Here is a 17,009-nt window from a genome sequence, read left to right on the forward strand (position 1 = left end):
GGCCCCGCGCCTGCGCCCTGGGCAGCGGCGGGAACCGCCCGAGGGAGAGCCGGGGGCGGCAGAGGCGTCCAGAGCCCGGGGAGAGATACCCAGAGCCGGGGGAGTGGCTCCCAGAGCCCGGGGAGAGATACGCGGAGCCCGGGGAGCGGCACCCAGAGCCCGGGGAGCGACTCCCAGAGCCCGGGGAGCGACTCCCAGAGCCCGGGGAGCGACTCCCAGAGCCCGGGGAGGGACACCCAGAGCCCGGACAGAGATACTCAGAGCCGGGGGAGTGGTTTCCAGAGCCCGGGGAGAGATACCCGGAGCCGGGAGAGTGGTATCCAGAGCCTGGGGAGAGATACCCGGAGCCCGGGGAGCGACTCCCAGAGCCCGGGGAGAGATACGCGGAGCCCGGGGAGCGACTCCCAGAGCCAGGGGACAGACACCCAGAGCCGGAGGTGGCGGAGGGCGCAGAGACCCGGAGTTAAGTGTGGAAAACACCTCTGAGATTACAATAGTGGTCCAGTACATGACCCAACAGCGCCGTGCAAACCGTACCTTGGCACCGAGCGCTACGTCCAGTCGTTCCTTAAACACCTCTGACTCGCCCACCTCCCTGGGCAGCCCATTCCAATGTTTAATCACTCCCGATAAGAAATTCCTCGTAATATTCACCCTAAACGTGTGGTGCAGCTTAGGAGGATGCCCTCCTGTCCTGTCACTGCTTGCTTGGGAGAAGAGACTGGCCCAGAAGCTGTGCCAGGGTCTAGGGTAGAGCTTAGGAGAAGGTTCTTCCCCCACAGTGTGGGGATCCAGCACTGAACAGGCTCCCCTGTCGGACTCAACATCTCAAAGGGCTTTTCCAACTGAAATGATTCTTGGATTCTGTGAAACTTGCTATTAATGTCAAAACCTGGAGCAGCGGGGTTCTCCCGAGTTGTGTCCTGATAGTGCATGGCACAGGAGAGAGGCTATGAATAAAAGAGGCCATAAATAAAAGATGGGGTTCATTTAATTTTCAGTAGATCTCACCTTCAGGAGTTGGGGAATGCTGCTCCTGAGGCTGTGGCAGACACACACCCGGGAATGAGGGTATCAAGTTCTGCTTCCACCCAGTGCTCAGTGCAGGAATGTTTAGGGTGTTTTCCGTCTGTGACTCTCGGGAAATGGACCTGAACGGGCTTTGACAAATAATACTGCAAATACAGCCAGCATTCTGCTTTCTGTCACTTAAGGCATTGTTTTATTGGACTTACCAGCAAAGGAAAACTGAATTTTCACTCCTTTATTCAAGGAATTAATTAAAATTAATTAATGTAAATGTTTGAGTGTGTTGTTTCAGTCTCATTTTTGTGTTTCTAAATACGCTTGATACTTCTGAAATGCATTGCAAACTCATCCAGTTTTAGCAGCGTTTATTTTCTGCTTTTGGTGACAACGTGGTTGTGTGGAAGATTACTCTCATCCTGGAAGAACAATGATCTGCACAAAATTATGGACTTTTGGTGAGGATAATTGTGTTTAACATAGAAGGGACTGGGTAGAACCGCTGTTTTGGGGATTTTCATGTGTTCATATGCATTATATTTTAAAATAAAGATGAAAAAATGGAAGACAAGAAGCTGAAATTTCTAAGAATTAATTGATTCACGCTAGTTTTTTATTAAGCTGGCAGTATCCAGGATAAACATCCTAAACACTGTATTTTTCAGTAGCAATATTTTATATTTCTAATCTCACATGATCTCACCGTGAGATGAAAGTTCTTTAGAACAAACCAGTTTGACCCCGACACGGGACACGCTCTTTCTCCAATCAGCATTTAAGAATGTGCTGCTTTTTATTTGCATTAGGCTGTCTGACCAGTTTTCTCGCAAGCCTAGTGGATTAAATTTTACTTCCCATTTCCTCAGCAGAGATGCAGTATTGGAGAGCTTTTTCTGTTGTTTACCTTTAGAGCAGACGGTTCTCGTTCTTCTGGTTCCCTGCAGAGCAGCCAGAGCCAGCTCGGATGCTGGAGTAGTTTCTCTGGGAAGTCATGTTAATGCACAGCCTATTTTTCTTCACTTTTGGACTAATATTTACTGGAAACCCTTTCTGGATAAAAGGTAAGCTTTCTTTTTTGACATATTTAGAAAGTTTCTCCAAGTCTGCTTGGACCTTGATTGTAATGATGCACAGCTCTCCCTGTGCAGCCCTGCTCATTGAGAGACTCTTGGGAAAGATTACAGCTTGAAACTTTTCATAGTTGAGTTCTTTGTGGGTTTTTTTCCCACCTGGATGTTGTAGGTATATAAATACATCATTTTCTGTGCAGGACACTGGTTGTGACAACTGCAGTTGCTGTCACTCTCATCAATAGTAGAGAATGTAGAAAAACATTTCTTCTTCATTAATGTGAGGGAAATTCCTACGATTTCATTGTAATTTTTCATTAACTCATCTCAATTTATGATTTTGCTTCACATTTTAGATTTAACACCTGAAATGTTTCTTAGAAAATGGTATTTTTATGACATGCATGGTTTCCTGCTTTCAGGTGTCAAAGTTTGAATTGTTAAAAGAGCATCTCCATGGTTAGTTCAACATACACTTGACTCATGGAAGAGAATGGATTTTGTGATTTAGATAAAATTATTGAAGATTAAGAGCAAAATCACAATATCAAGCGCTCATTCTCTTTTCAGACTGGTTTGCTAATATCAGCTTCCATATTTTGATTGCAATTGCAGCCTGTACTGTTAAACATATCCTACCTGCACCTAGCTTTTAAAAATCCTGATGCTATCTAACAGGTAGAGATCATCATTACACTGGAGAACCCTCCTCACTTTGAATGGCTGGTTGTGTGACTTTTTTGCAATTATAAATTAATTTCTCAGGAATGTGGGAGGCTGAGGGTGACTTTGTGCTACTACAAATGTGAAGAAATCTCTTTGTTTCTTTATAAAAGAACAATTTAATAAGGAAGGAACCACTTCCATTGTTAAAACTCATGTTATTGTTGATTCTGTTTAAAAGCAATGGTTGTGTCTTTGTTGATCAAAGCAGTTGATGAGCAGACAAGAAAAAGGTAGATTAATTCAACTTCACACAATTTTTTAAAAATTGGAGACTGGAGATTGTTTTTTTCTAAAACCATTTACCTGAAACCAGATACTTGGCAGGCTTCTTATCTTTAGCTTCCTGCATTAGCATGTTGTTCTGGAGATAATTCTGATATCATGTAAAAGGCTACAAACCTTTTGCAAAGATCTGACTGTTGCTAGAACAAACAAAATGCAAGATTAGGCAATGGCAGGAGGCAGCCTGGTGAGCCACATTTTCTTCCACATAGGAGGAGGACAAATTGCATCCAGAGGAGAACTAAAAGTATTCCTTATTCAGGACAATGGGGAAAGGAGAAGTTTCACCAGTTTTCTGTGGTACATCGGGTTAAAAGTGTCAGTCATGGAAGAAAAAGTGACAAAGTAACAAAGTTAATAATCCAGAATATGAAAGAATTAAGATTTTATTTCAATGCTTTGGTAGTTTTAATTTGTGTGCTCCAGAAGAGACCCCAGCTTTAATGTGAAGTAACTTGTTTTAAAGTCTGTTTGATCATTCCTGAAGTATTTCTCCGTTTCTGGCTGGATCAGAGAAGGCTTTTGTCTATCACCACTGTGGAGGTGCCAACATAATGCCCTATCTTTTCTGATTCTTTACCAATTTCAAACTTTATTTTCAGCTGTATCCTCTGAACACAAGTCCAGACTTTCTACATTAGAAATAATCATTCCTCGAAGTCTGACAGGCAGAGAGAAACATCCCCCATTTTCTCATGAGGTTTGTTATTCTGATTTTCTTTTCTTCTGATTGCTGCTATTTTTCAAAACACTATCCTACTTTACACACACCTGCAGTGGATGGTATATATAGATTTTAGTAATGAAATGTGCCTCACACTCTCTCTTCTGATTCTTAGTGCTTTCAACTAGTTTTAAGTAATTTTTTTCCCACAAACTCTGTGATTGTACTCTGAGTGCCTTCCAAACTTCAAATCCTGTTAATGACCTTGTAAGACAGAAGTGAGAAGGAACTTGAATAATACTTTAATTTCTTCTGAGTTGGATTAGATGTTGAGCTTGAGCTAACATCCATGCTGTCTGTGTTCTGGTCTTTGGATAATAACCAGAGGATTTCAGCCATGTAGCACCCAAAGGATAAAAATGGTCCCCCAGAGTGGCACAGGTTAAAAGATCAGGTAAAAGAGAAAGCTGAGCCTTAATTCTTCAGTTCTGAGGTAACTTACCTTTGTGCCAGATAAAGAGTTAATTTACTGAAGTAATTGTTAATGAAACAGCATTAGTCATCTTTGTGCAAACCAATTAGGGGATAAAAGACTGGGAGTCATTTATCTAATTTACACAAGGAGTGTCACAAATATGATGTGGTACTTAGCAAAGAGTGCACTCATGGGCTGTGCCCTCCTGTTTAAATGAAAATATAGATTCATTGAATTTAAACTTTACCTAGGAAAGCATGTTCAGTTTGCTGCTGAGAGTTTGAAATATGAAAGGAAGAGGGTTAGGAATCTGTGGTTTTTTACTTTAAACATACACAGTAGCTGGGCCTCTCTTGTTAAGCAAAACATGGAATTAACAAAACCAAATAGAAAAATCACCTAATTAAGTGACATCTTTTGTTCTGTTTTCAGGAGCATTCTGATGACAATCTTTCTTACTCAGTTAAAACCAGAAATGGAACATACCTCCTAAAGCTGAAGAAAAATAAGTATGTGATAGAGTGTTCTAAGGAGTTGTCTTGTTTCAGGGGGTTAGTTGCATACAGACAAGCATTTCAGTATACTGAAAAAATTCAGAAGAAACCATTTAAATGGCAGATTGTAGTAACTACAAAACAACTCTATTAAATAATGTTAAATATAGCATCTCTGTTATGGTAATGCCTTGCAAATAGAAGGGAATAGTTTTTCTAGCTGTGAAGAAATTTATTTTGATTTTTTTTTTATTAGCAGTGTAAGATAGAACATTTCAGAAAATCCTTATGGAAAATTAGAATTCAGTTCAACATTAGTTTTTTATTAGCAGGGCAGAGGAGTTTTAGCTGTGTTGAATTTGAAGAAATTTTTCTGTTTCTCTTGTTCCTCATTCCTGAGCCAGTAATAGGCCAGGTCTTTATGCAACTGAGTCTGCTTAGATTCCTCTCTATGGATATTTTAGTTAAAACAAATAACAATTAGTTTCAAAATAACTTATTTTCCAAATAAGTTAAAAATATTTTCCAAAATATTTTCCAAATATTTTCCATCTCATTTTAAAGTATTTTGTTTCATGTGCTAGGATTTTAATAATAATTTAGCATTGAGTGTGCTGCTAACAGAATGTAGCACTTACCAGGACTCTTGACTTGTTTCTTATTTCTGGACCATTAAAAGAGCTGTAGTTTATTTTTGTTTCCAGAAAACTTCTCAGTGATGACTTTAAGCTGTACACATATGGGGAAAATGGGAAACTGCAGGCAACACCATCCAAAAATGAGGTATTGTGCATAATAAATAAACTTAGCCTTTGTGTCAGAATTTTCTCTGAAAAACCAGAGAAGCCAAGAAAAAAATATATTTGCTGGGAATAAGATTTTTGTGAGTTTTCTCAGTGGAGCATTTCTATTTAACAGTTACCAGTGATCTAAACATGAGGTGCATGAGGGACTGGGCTGTTTGTGAGATGCAGCTCCCCTGTTCCCCAAGGTGGGAAAGGATTTGCCAGGAGATTATGCCAAGCTTGAATTTGAGCCACCTTTGCATAATATGCAATTTAAGGTGCAATGGTAGCATCAAAGCTCTATAGTTTTAAATCTGGTATCAAACAAGCATTAGAAATACTTCTAAATTTAATTTCAGCTCTAAACTGCACGTGAGCTCAGTGAGACCTAATTGAAATATCTCAGAGCAGCCTTTGAGTGGACTCTAAGAACAGGATGAGCAATGTAGATTAAAATACTTTTATAAAAGATGGTGATGGGTTAAACTAAAAAGCTGGCTGTACTCATGTCAAGGGATATTCTCCTCCAAGAAGATCAGGATTACTTTCCAAGCAGGGATCTCTGTAAATTTCTAACAGCAAGCCTTGATGTCATGCAAATAATATGGTTAGTTAGAAAATAAGTTTGCAGTTGAAGGCAACCACCTTGTTGTGTCACTAATCATGTGGGTTTGTTGCATTTCAGACATACTGTTATTATCATGGCACTGTTGAAGGAATTGCTGACTCCACACTTGCTCTTAGCACATGTGATGGCCTTAGGTATTTCCTCTTCCTATTTTTTTTTCATATTTCACCTTTTGATGAAGCTGAAACTCATTATAGGTTTTATAGTTTCCCTCAAATCCTGCTTATTTCCCCCTTTCCAAAATTCTTTCACAGAAAGAAAAAATATGAGAAAAATATGAGAGAAACTAATAAATACAGGCAGAACCTGGGCTTCTTGTACTTGATGTGAATGTTGTGACCAGAGACACTTTTGTAGAAAAAAATCTTACCTTGATGAAGCTTTTGTTGAACTTAAAACACTCCTGCAAACAACTTTGTCTTATGAATGGACACATTTCAAAAGACAAACCATTTCCATGAAAAGAATTTTGTTCAAATTGGAACTGATATTTTGTGTTTCAAATACAATAAAATCACAAATGGGATAAAATTCATCCATGTACCTTTCAGGTGAAGTTTCACAGAGAGATGTCACTAACAGTAAATCAGGACATATCCTGGCAGTCCTTTAAATGAATACAGATAAGGGCTGATCCTTTGCATCAGCTCTGTACCCACAATCCTGACTCATTTACTAACAATTTGGCTTCATTTTCTGTTTTTACATTCTTGTGTAAATTCAATAAATCCACACTTGTTGAGTATTTTAAATAAATTCTGGTTTGTCTTTTATTGGGCACTTGAACTTACCCCCGTATTAATATAATTTAAAATAATAATTTATTTCAACATAGTATCTAAGCATCCAGCTGTTATTCATTCATCTAGTCATGACCACGAGGGAAAAATGATGAAATAATGTTTCATTCTACTATGATTGTTAGGGGAATTCTCTACATTGGAGGCAGATGGTACGGAATGGAGCCCCTCAACACCTCCAGCACATTTGAACACGTGCTTTATGAACTGGAAGATGTGCAGGGTATCCCCTTCCACTGTGGGGTGCTGAATGGCAGCCTGGAGCATGAGAAGCAGTCTGTGAAATACACATTTTCATCAAACAGCACCTCCAGCAGGGACAGGCTCCTCAGGGTAAATACATTTCTGTTTCTCCCTTGAGCTGCAGTCCAAGGCATCTGCAGGGCTCCTGCCCTGGCACAGCATCACTGCAGCTGGGATTGACCTGGCAGGACATTTCCTTGTGGCCTTCATTTTCTGGACACCGAGCTGGTGGGAGCCCTGCTGAGGAAATCCTGGAACAGAAGATCAGCACAATGGGGATCTCATGTAGCTTGAAGCAGCCCTGTCGTGGAAGAGCAGAGGTTGCCTAGGACAGCCATGGGTAGGACATGAAATGCACAAGCTGCCTTTCAGCTCGTGCATCCCAGTGTCTGACCTGGTGTGAATCACTGGCACAGAGAGGTTTCTGTGGTAATCTAACACAAATTGAGGCCACATTACAAAATGCAACATTGCAAACTCATTATCTTAACTTCCTGTGCTTTCTCATTTGCAGGAGAAGCGAGCTGTCCTGCCCCAGAAAAGTTATGTAGAATTATTTGTGGTTGTGGATCACAACAGGGTAATTATATCATCCAATACTAAATACATTTTATTGTTTTGCTAATTTTTCTCCTCTGACATTGTTATGGTATTTTACAGTTTTTGATGAAGAATTCTGATCCTGCTGCAGTGCAAAAGGAAACAGTGGAGCTGATTAATTATGTTGATGGGGTAGGTCAGATAAATCGCCTGGATTCACTAGTTTCTATTTTATCATAGTGTTCAGAAGAGCAGCTTTCTTTCCAAAATATATGCTTAGGTACTTTCATAAAATAGATTGTTTTCAGTTATACTTAATTTTATATTCTAAATATTTTTTCTTCAGTTTACAATATATAAATATTTTATGTTTCATTTATAATTACAAATATCATGTATTGAGTTTCTAAGAAACTTCAATTATGACTTGATCACTATGTTCAGCTTATTGTTTACTCAACAGTAATGAAGTCATCTTTCAGAATTCCATCAGAACAGTTGAGGGACATTAATTATATTTTTTTTTTCAGATGTATAGAGCATTAAACATCCAGATTGTTTTGGTTGGATTAGAGATTTGGACAGATGCCAACCACATATCTGTAATGGATGGTTCAGCTGGAGATGTGCTGAGTAGATTTGTTTCTTGGAGACAGAAAGATCTTCTGAAGCGCTCAAGAAATGACGTTGGTCACCTCATAATGTAAGTTTGCATTAGGTGGGAAAACCACCCATGCTGCCAGTGTTAATGTATATGAGTTGGGGCTTGTATATTAATTAAAATATACCTAGAGTAAAATTCTCTGCACTTCCAAAATGGTTTAACCTGGAAAAATGACAAGAAACTGTAATGGATTCTTAAGAGTTCATCAACTCCAGGGACAGGGTGACCTCCAGAGGTCCCTTCCCACCTTAGCCATTCTGTAATTGAGTGCACTGACACAGCAGATTTAGGTGATTGATCATTATTTTCAAGCTCTTATTCAGATATTCATTATTAATTAGAATGAAACCCTGCTGTGGTGATAAATTCCTTCTTGACTTCAGGAAGACCAAATTTTGCCTTGCAATATTTCTTTCCAACTTGTCAGTGTCTTTTAGTAGAAATCATGAACTTTCAACCCATCTTTAACACCACCTCCAAACTGTTTTTGTTGCAGAGGGAGAAACTCTTTCAGTGGATCCATTGGAATGGCTTTTGTGGGTACTGTGTGCTCACATGTCCAGGGAGGGTCAATCAGCACTGTAAGTACATCAAAATTTGGGTGTGGAAGAAATTGGTCCTTCACCTACTTGGTCAAATCACCCTGGTCTTGGAGTTGGCTGATTTCATTCATGGGGTTTCTTTTGTAAGGACTTGGGTATATTTTACACCTTTTCTTTTTTAAGTACTTCCCAATTTCTTTGTCAAGTTCCAGCCCACTTGGCTCATTTAATCTTCAGCAAATTCTTTTGGTCATTTTTTCTGATTCATCAAACTCAGTATTGCATAATCTAATCCTTATACCATTAAAGTTCATAACCACAGAGGTTTTGGGATGGGAATGCAGCTACAAAATAATGGTTGGTTTTTTTACTCTTTAAATAAATAGAAAGTGAACATAATGCACTGTAGTCTCGAGTCTAGAATTCCACACAATAGGGCTGTAAACAGGCAAAAAAATTCTAAATAATTGGTACAAAACTATCTTTTTCTCCACCTTTGGGGCAGAACCAGTAACTCCAGAGGTTCCTGTCCTTAAAGTATGGATGCCACAACATTGTGGACAATCTCAGAAGGAGATTCTGTTCTTTCACAGTACATTTGTTGTTGAAGACTTCTTTGAAATCAGTGTCTAATGGTGTTAGACTAGAATAGAATCACACAGAATAAAACCTGCAGGGGTGATCCAGAGCAGCTGCCAATTTATTATCCAGAATATGATCCACAGGGAAGGAGTGGCAGAATCTGGCCCTACCTGAAAATAAAGTGACAAATTGTCAGTCCTTGCTGCTTTCACCTTACAATACAATTTGGTATTCTGCCTTCCCAGTCCTGAGAGCTTTGTGGTGAGAGTTAATCAGTATTTTCATTACTTTCACTTTTTTGAACTTGATTCTCTTTATTAGCTGAATCATAACAAAATGTTACGTCACGCCACAGTAGTTGCACATGAACTGGGGCACAATCTCGGGATGAAACATGATGATAAAAGGTGTCCTGCATCCTATATCATGCACAGCACAGATAAGTACGATTTCCAGTTAATTTACCTTAATAATTTCTTTTGTTTGCAGTCACTATGCCTTGCAAGCTGTGAAACTCCTGTGAATCTAGAAGAACTTTAGTGGATGGGGAGTTGTTTGAAAAATGTAATCACAGAGGTGGATTCACTGACTTAGGATTTGACATAATTTTAATTTATATGAAATTTTATCTTCTTTCTGACTCAATCTTTCTCTATTTGTAACATCCCTAATAAGTCCTATTTGGACTTAATTATTTTTTTTAATAATAGTGTGTTGCTGAGTTTTTTTCACCCTCTTGAGAATGCTTTACATTTGGATTTGTGCAAATATGCAACAAATTGTTTAACAGATAATTAAAAAAAAACCCCCAACTTATTGGTTTATATTTCCTTCAGTTCATTTGTTCTTTTCCTTCCACTTAAGAGAAAAAGATCATAATATTTTATTTATCCCCAGCTGTTTTAATAAATCAGGGTAACTGAATAGTGGACAAAACTAATCTAGGATGGTGCATTCCTCATTTCATAGGAACTCCAAGTTAAGATGAATGTTTTCCTGAGAATATTTTTTAATCAAACATTTTGGGACTCAGTATAAAATTTCTAATGTCCATTTCATACAGGACACCAGAATAGATAATCTGATGGTCTGTGGCTTCTAAAAGCATTCCTATTATAATAGGAATTATTTAATTAATAATATATTACTACTATAGTATTTTAAACTTCTAGTACTTCACTTTAATGCAAAGTAAAATAAAAATTAACTGTTTCATGCTCTCCTAGCATTATGAAATACAATATTTATTATGGAACAACAATATTTTAAGAGATGAAGTTGTATGTTCTCCTCTAAGCAAAATATTTATAATAATAAAATATTATCTTTTCCAGTGGATCCAGGAATTTCAGCACCTGTAGCGCTGATGATTTTGAGGCCTTTATTCTAAATGGAGGAGGAAACTGCCTTAGAAATCCTCCCAAAACGAGTAATGTGTACAAAGAACCTGTCTGTGGTAATAATGTGGTCGATAACAATGAAGAATGTGACTGTGGCAAACCACAGGTAATGCATGAAACTGAGCTGGATACTTGTTGAATATTATATTATATCATTATTATATTATATCAATATTAGATTTTATCATTATTCTAATGATATAATGGGCTAATTACATTATTATCTGAAGATTTTTCCTCGTAATTTTGCATTTTTGCAAGAATTATCAAAATAAATTATAGTAGAAGTTTAAAATCATGCTTTGATTTTGATGTGGACTCAGTTAAGGGCTATTGGACTTCACAGAACAGTGAGGCACTGCTGAGAAAGAAGTGAAATTCAGAGCAGATGTGTAGGAACACCACTGGGTTTTGTGCTGGTTTTAGCATTGTGGATATTTCTGTTCCATGACAGAGACTGTACAGGTTTTTTAACTGTAACCCTTCAACTTTGCCTATACAAAATGACTTTTAAGAGTCACATTTGCACTGTCAAAATGTCCCTCCAATAACAGGATGGACAGAAGGTAATTCTCATTCTTCAGAAGGTAAAAGTGTCTCAAAAAAAGCATCAGCAAATCAAAATGCTGCCAGCAAATCCTGGTTCTGTTGGCATCCCTGTGCCACAACACATCAAAACAGGTGTTTTCTGCTGACTTGTACAAATAAAACACAGCAACAGGGTCTGCTGGTTCTTTTTACAGCAGGAGAGTGTGAGAATCTGACACATATAATTATTTAAAGTTTGGCTTGTTCATCCATGTGGACTGATGAGGACTTTCCTGGCTAGGAATAAATAAAAATAAATAAATAGTTATAAAGATTAAATAATAACATATAAAATATATATTGTAATATAATCAATATATTATATATTATATATTATATATACTATTGAATAATAATTGTTATATATTATATTATTATATATTATAATTAATATAATATATATAAATATATAAAATATATATCATTGTGGAGGTTGTGTGGTGCCAAACTACCACAATAATATATATATATATTTATATATTGATATATTTATATATATTGATATATTTATATATATTTATATTATTATTATTTATATTTTTATATATATATATATATATATATAATTTTTATATAGAAATAAATAAAATAAAGGTGTCCCCTTTCAATGTTCTCAGGAATGTTCCAACCCCTGCTGTGATGCTGCAACCTGCAAACTCACACCTGGCTCACAATGTGCCCAAGGACTGTGCTGCAAAAACTGCAAGGTAGGCAGTGCTTTATTAAACTAAATTGCTACTATTCACTGAGATTTTTTAATGTTTGAGAAGAGCCATCCTGCTCCTCTTGACATATTTTCCAATGACATTCACCAGTAAAAGAGTATGTAAGAAGAGAATTTGTCTTCCTTAAAATCACTAAACGTTCCCAGCTGTCTTTGTTTCCCTCTTGCCCTTCCTCTGTTGCAATATTAAAAGCGTTCTCCCTCTCTGGTGCTAGTTCAGAGTGGCAGGAGCAGAGTGCAGAGCAAAACAAGATGTCTGTGATCTCCCTGAGTACTGCAATGGAAGCACTGCCTACTGCCCAGATGATGTTTACATCATGAATGGTCACCCATGCAGCAACAGCAAGGCTTATTGCTACTATGGGGTGTGCCAGAGCTTTGATTCACAGTGTGAATCTATCTATGGGAAAGGTATGGTTAACATTTAATTTGTAGGCTCCTGATACACATTTCCAATTTTAATTCCTGGTATTTTTCAGTCACCTTACTGAGATTCAGTATTTATTTATTTTTTTTTTGTACAGGGGCACGAAAAGCACCTGATATATGCTTTGAAAAAGCAAATATTAAAGGAGATAGGTTTGGAAACTGTGGAATGAAAGGTGGAGTGTACAAGAAATGCCCTGTCCAGTAAGTCACCACCAAATCAAAGCTAACCCTAAAATCTTCAATGTAAAAAAATATATATTTGTTACAAAGCCTTAAAGTGAGAGATTTAAAAGAATATTTTTTTAAAATGCAAACTAAAAAGCTGGAATGGATTTGCACTGATGCTGTTCACCTTGTCTCTGAGTGTCCTTCATTCCATACAGGCACAGTCTGTGTGGGAAGCTCCAGTGCACATCTGTCAGCCTTCAAAACCTTCCAGCCTGGAGTGTTGTCAATAATGCATCCGGGGTTTTATGTTGGTCCTCTGACTTTGACTTAGGATCAGATATCCCTGATCCTGCTCAAGTTCATGATGGGACAGCCTGTGGAGAGAACAAGGTAAGAGGAATCACAGCAGCATGGCAGAATATATTCCAGGTGGAAAGTTCTGAACTTCCAAAAACATTACCTGGCTCTTTTGTTTATATTCCATAACACAATAAAAATCTTTGGATTTAAATTATTTTTCAATACACACAAACAACTAATTAGCTCTTCAAAAGCTGGGGTGCTACATTTTCAGTCATCCAAATTACTCCATCAAAGTGCATCCACAGAGTTAAGCAAACCTGAGACAAATAAAGTTATAAAATTCTGGCATTCTGAATGTTTTATCAGTCCTTTTTCTTAACATATAAGTGAAAGCTGCAGACTTGTAAACATATACACTTATATTATATTTACACTTAATGTATTTACACTTATATTTATAAAAGGATGGGATTTTTTAAAGTTTTGTGTTTTCAAGACACTAATCACTTTTTCCAGGCCTGTGTAGGTTTTGAATGTGTTGATGCAAGATATCTGGGCTACAGCTGTGATGTAAAGCAGAAGTGTAATAATAATGGGGTGAGTAGATGGTGCTTTGTGCTCTGTTTCTAGACAGTGCAAATTCCCTGGATTTAAGCAGTAACCAAGCAGGTGGCTTTGCTTTTTCCTGATATGTATTAAAAGTTAAATCCACTTATTTTACCTGTTACCAGAACACTGCAAACCCCTTAGCACTAACACTGAGAGGTATTTTGTCTGAATTTCCCAAAGGAATTTTTTTAATATTACTGAGCTGGTGAATTGTAAAAGGAAAATATTCCTTTGAGGATGACAGTCTGGTAGTTCCTGATTTATGTATGTCTCTCTCTGAAAAATCAAAACAGAGTCCAAAGGCTGTAAAACTAAGAAGGTTTCTGGACTGGGATTTATTGCAGGCAAATAACACAAATGTTAACATAGAGAGAATTACCAGGGAGCACCAGAATCCCTCAGTGCTTTGGGGTTTTATGGAGGGGCAAAGCTTATTCCCAGTTAATATTTCATGTATTTCTATGCATTACTATGCAGTATTTCTTGTTTCCACATGCAATTCCATGCCTGGAACCCCAAATCCATACCAAAGGTTTGTGAGGCCACTCTCAGGGAGGTGTTGTCTGACTAATCCCTGTGTTTGGGCTGTAGGGGTGTGACAACAATGGGAACTGTTCCTGCCTGACTCATGACTCCCTCTTGTTTGGGCTGTAGGTGTGTAACAACAACGGGAATTGCCACTGCAATCCAGGATGGGCCCCTCCATTCTGTAACCAGTCTGGCTACGGTGGCAGTGTTGACAGTGGTCCAGCTCACAGAGGTAGGACCCTGAAACTGGCCCTCAGTCTGCCCCAGGGAATGAGAAAATACTAAGAACAGCTTCTTTTAACTGTTTTTCTATTGCATGAGACACGAATCACAGACTAACTTGAACAAAAATTATTATTTGATATTGAAGTAGCTTTTGCTGGCCTTTACACACAAAATCTTTATGTCTAAGAGATTGACTAAGATTTGTCTAAGTTCATAACCCATAGCTTTCTGAGGAAAATCTGTGTTACTTTCTGTGGAACTCTATTGAATTTTACTAAATTTGTACTTTGGGAAAGGGAAAACATGTTTTGTATTTATTAAAAGTTTAGGAAGGTGAAGCAAACATGCAGAGCAGTTGTGGTAAGCAAATACAAAATGAGTTTGTCTGCTTTAGAATTACTGAAAAAAATTATGGAAAAGGAAAAATGTTTTATATACATAGGGTGAGTAAGGCAGAGAGAACTTGTAATACCATAAGGCCAAATCCTACTTTTGTGATTGTAAAATGTCATAAATTTCAGTGAAGTTATTAATTTGATTCTACAACAATTTGAAGGCTGTATTTTTTAAAACAAAAAAAAAATCTTTAATGTTTTAAATTCCATTATTCCAATTCTTTTTCCCTAGATACATCACTCCGGGATGGGCTCCTGATTTTCTTCTTCCTTGTGCTGCCTGTAGCCATCCTCACTGCAGTAGCAGTGTTTAAACGTGATGCAATAAGGAGAAAACTTTGCAGGAAAAGCAGAGGACAGCACAGGTATTTCCCTTCTTACAGGTGCCATTCCAACATGAGAGTGTGCTCCACATCAGTGCAGCGAGGCACGTGGAGGCTTTATCTACACAAAAAATTCCACACCTCCTAAAATATCAGACTGCCCTGCTAAAAGCAGGGCTGGGGAGTTTAACAGCTCCATCCCCTGCTCCTTGGAAGTGCAATCCAGACACTCCAGTTGTCTGTTCTCAAGCATTTCCTCCCAAATCCACTGCACTTTCCTAATTTTTGTTGATAATTATATTTTATGGATGCAGGGGCAGAGCATATTGAAATTGCTTCTCAAGTCCAGAGCAGGATGGACTCAAAGCAGAATCCAGACCTCTGAGCTGTAGCTTTGTCCTTGGAAAATGCTGCATCCCTGAAGGATTTCCTGATGATGTGCTTTCTGTTTCAGGAATAACAGTGGGCAGGAAGCAAAGCAAGGCAACAGAGCAAGTCATGAAACGGGAAATAATCAGGTAAAATGGATGCAGACTTGGATTATTTCATGTTGGGTAATCCAAACTGCACAGTGCTTTTCCTCCAGCACAGTCAGTCCATCATGATTTTGTGACTTTTTGATACATTGAAACCACCTCTATTATTTCTTAGGCCAAACACTGGAGATGTTGCTTAGCCAGGCTGTGGGTCTAGTTCTGATAAAAATGAATAAAAAATATAAAAACAAAATGTTGCAAGAGAATATGAAGAAATTCCCAGAAAATGAGAACTAGTTCTAAAATGATGCTAGCTTAATACTGAATAATTATCTACACTTTGTGTTTTCTGCTAACCTGATTTTCTGCAATGTTTTTTCCAGCCTGCCGCATCGAGTCGCAATATTTTTACCATATTGCATTTTCCTGGTACAAGGTTTGTAGTACTTAAAACCTTCTTCACTTCATCTTTCCCATGTTTATGTTGCTGTAAGTGAAGCTATTGATGTCTTGTGTCCTGCTTAAGGGGATTTTTCATGCAGCATCATGAGCTGTAATAGATTAAAAGCTTGAAGGAAAAATGTTGGCATAAACACAGGTAAATGATGCAAGGGAGAGGAAATTAGGTGTAAATGCTGGGAACTGTTTAAAAATGGTAAAGAACCAGTTTAGGAATGTCAGGTGTCTCAAGCCATGAAAGATTAAACATAATGTGTTCTCCACCCTTCAGGCAGCCAGTCCAAACCCAGCTTCCTGCAGCTTCCTCAGGACCTCAACGACCCCCAGTCCCACCTAGACCAGTTGTCTGAAATGTTTCTTGAGAACCCTCAATCAATTCTCACAAGTGACTGGCCTGAAAAACAAATTAAAGGATTTCAATGCTCCAGTGCTGTCCTTGTGCAGCCAAAATACCTTTGGAAAGCTCCTGGAAGGACTGGGTGCCAAGAGGCGCTGAACACAGATTTGGTGATACCCCAATGTTTTTCTCCTTGCTGCTGGCTGTGTTTGTGCCTCCTCTACCTCGTTTTTTGTTTTATAAATCAGAACCTGAAGTTAAACTTGCACAGGATTGAACCTGAGAGTGTCAGAGAACAGGACTTGTCCATGCTGCTGCCTCATGCTCAGGCCACAGAGAAGTGAATTCAGTTATCCACAGACAATTCAAAGATGGGAGATCTGCACTTTTCCTCCTGGGCTGTCCTCTCCTCAGGATGCTGCCAGGAGCTCTGAGGGCCTGCAAAGCCAGGTCTGGGGACAGTCCCTGAGCCCTGCTCTGACACCTGCCTGCCATCAGCCCTACCAAAGCTGGGCCCCAGAGCC

At 38.4% G+C, this 17,009-nt stretch overlaps 1 protein-coding gene across 1 annotated transcript; it reads left to right on the forward strand.

Moving 5' to 3' along the window:
* The first annotated feature begins 74 nt into the window (after positions 1 to 74).
* LOC107206819 (disintegrin and metalloproteinase domain-containing protein 9-like) lies at positions 75 to 16,578 on the forward strand. The gene is made up of 23 exons (XM_015633110.2): positions 75 to 1,484; positions 1,971 to 2,087; positions 3,707 to 3,804; positions 4,676 to 4,752; positions 5,442 to 5,520; positions 6,208 to 6,284; positions 7,076 to 7,283; positions 7,708 to 7,773; positions 7,854 to 7,925; positions 8,264 to 8,436; positions 8,894 to 8,978; positions 9,843 to 9,964; positions 10,856 to 11,027; positions 12,127 to 12,216; positions 12,449 to 12,644; positions 12,758 to 12,863; positions 13,046 to 13,220; positions 13,650 to 13,730; positions 14,397 to 14,502; positions 15,123 to 15,255; positions 15,668 to 15,731; positions 16,073 to 16,125; positions 16,420 to 16,578. The coding sequence occupies exons 2-23, from the start codon at positions 2,018 to 2,020 to the stop codon at positions 16,496 to 16,498; spliced, it is 2,382 nt and encodes a 793-aa protein (XP_015488596.1). The 5' UTR covers positions 75 to 1,484; positions 1,971 to 2,017; the 3' UTR covers positions 16,499 to 16,578.
* Positions 16,579 to 17,009: the final 431 nt, after the last annotated feature.

The sequence above is a fragment of the Parus major genome, chromosome 6 (genome assembly GCF_001522545.3).
Source record: "Parus major isolate Abel chromosome 6, Parus_major1.1, whole genome shotgun sequence".
Lineage (NCBI taxonomy): Eukaryota > Metazoa > Chordata > Aves > Passeriformes > Paridae > Parus > Parus major.

Coding starts and splice junctions, on each gene's coding strand:
- LOC107206819 (XM_015633110.2), top strand. CDS start 2,018: ATGTTAATGCACAGCCTATTTTTCTTCACTTTTGGACTAATATTTACT. Junction 8,979..9,842: donor AGGGAGGGTCAATCAGCACT/GTAAGTACATCA, acceptor TCTCTTTATTAG/CTGAATCATAACAAAATGTT. Junction 14,503..15,122: donor CAGTGGTCCAGCTCACAGAG/GTAGGACCCTGA, acceptor CTTTTTCCCTAG/ATACATCACTCCGGGATGGG.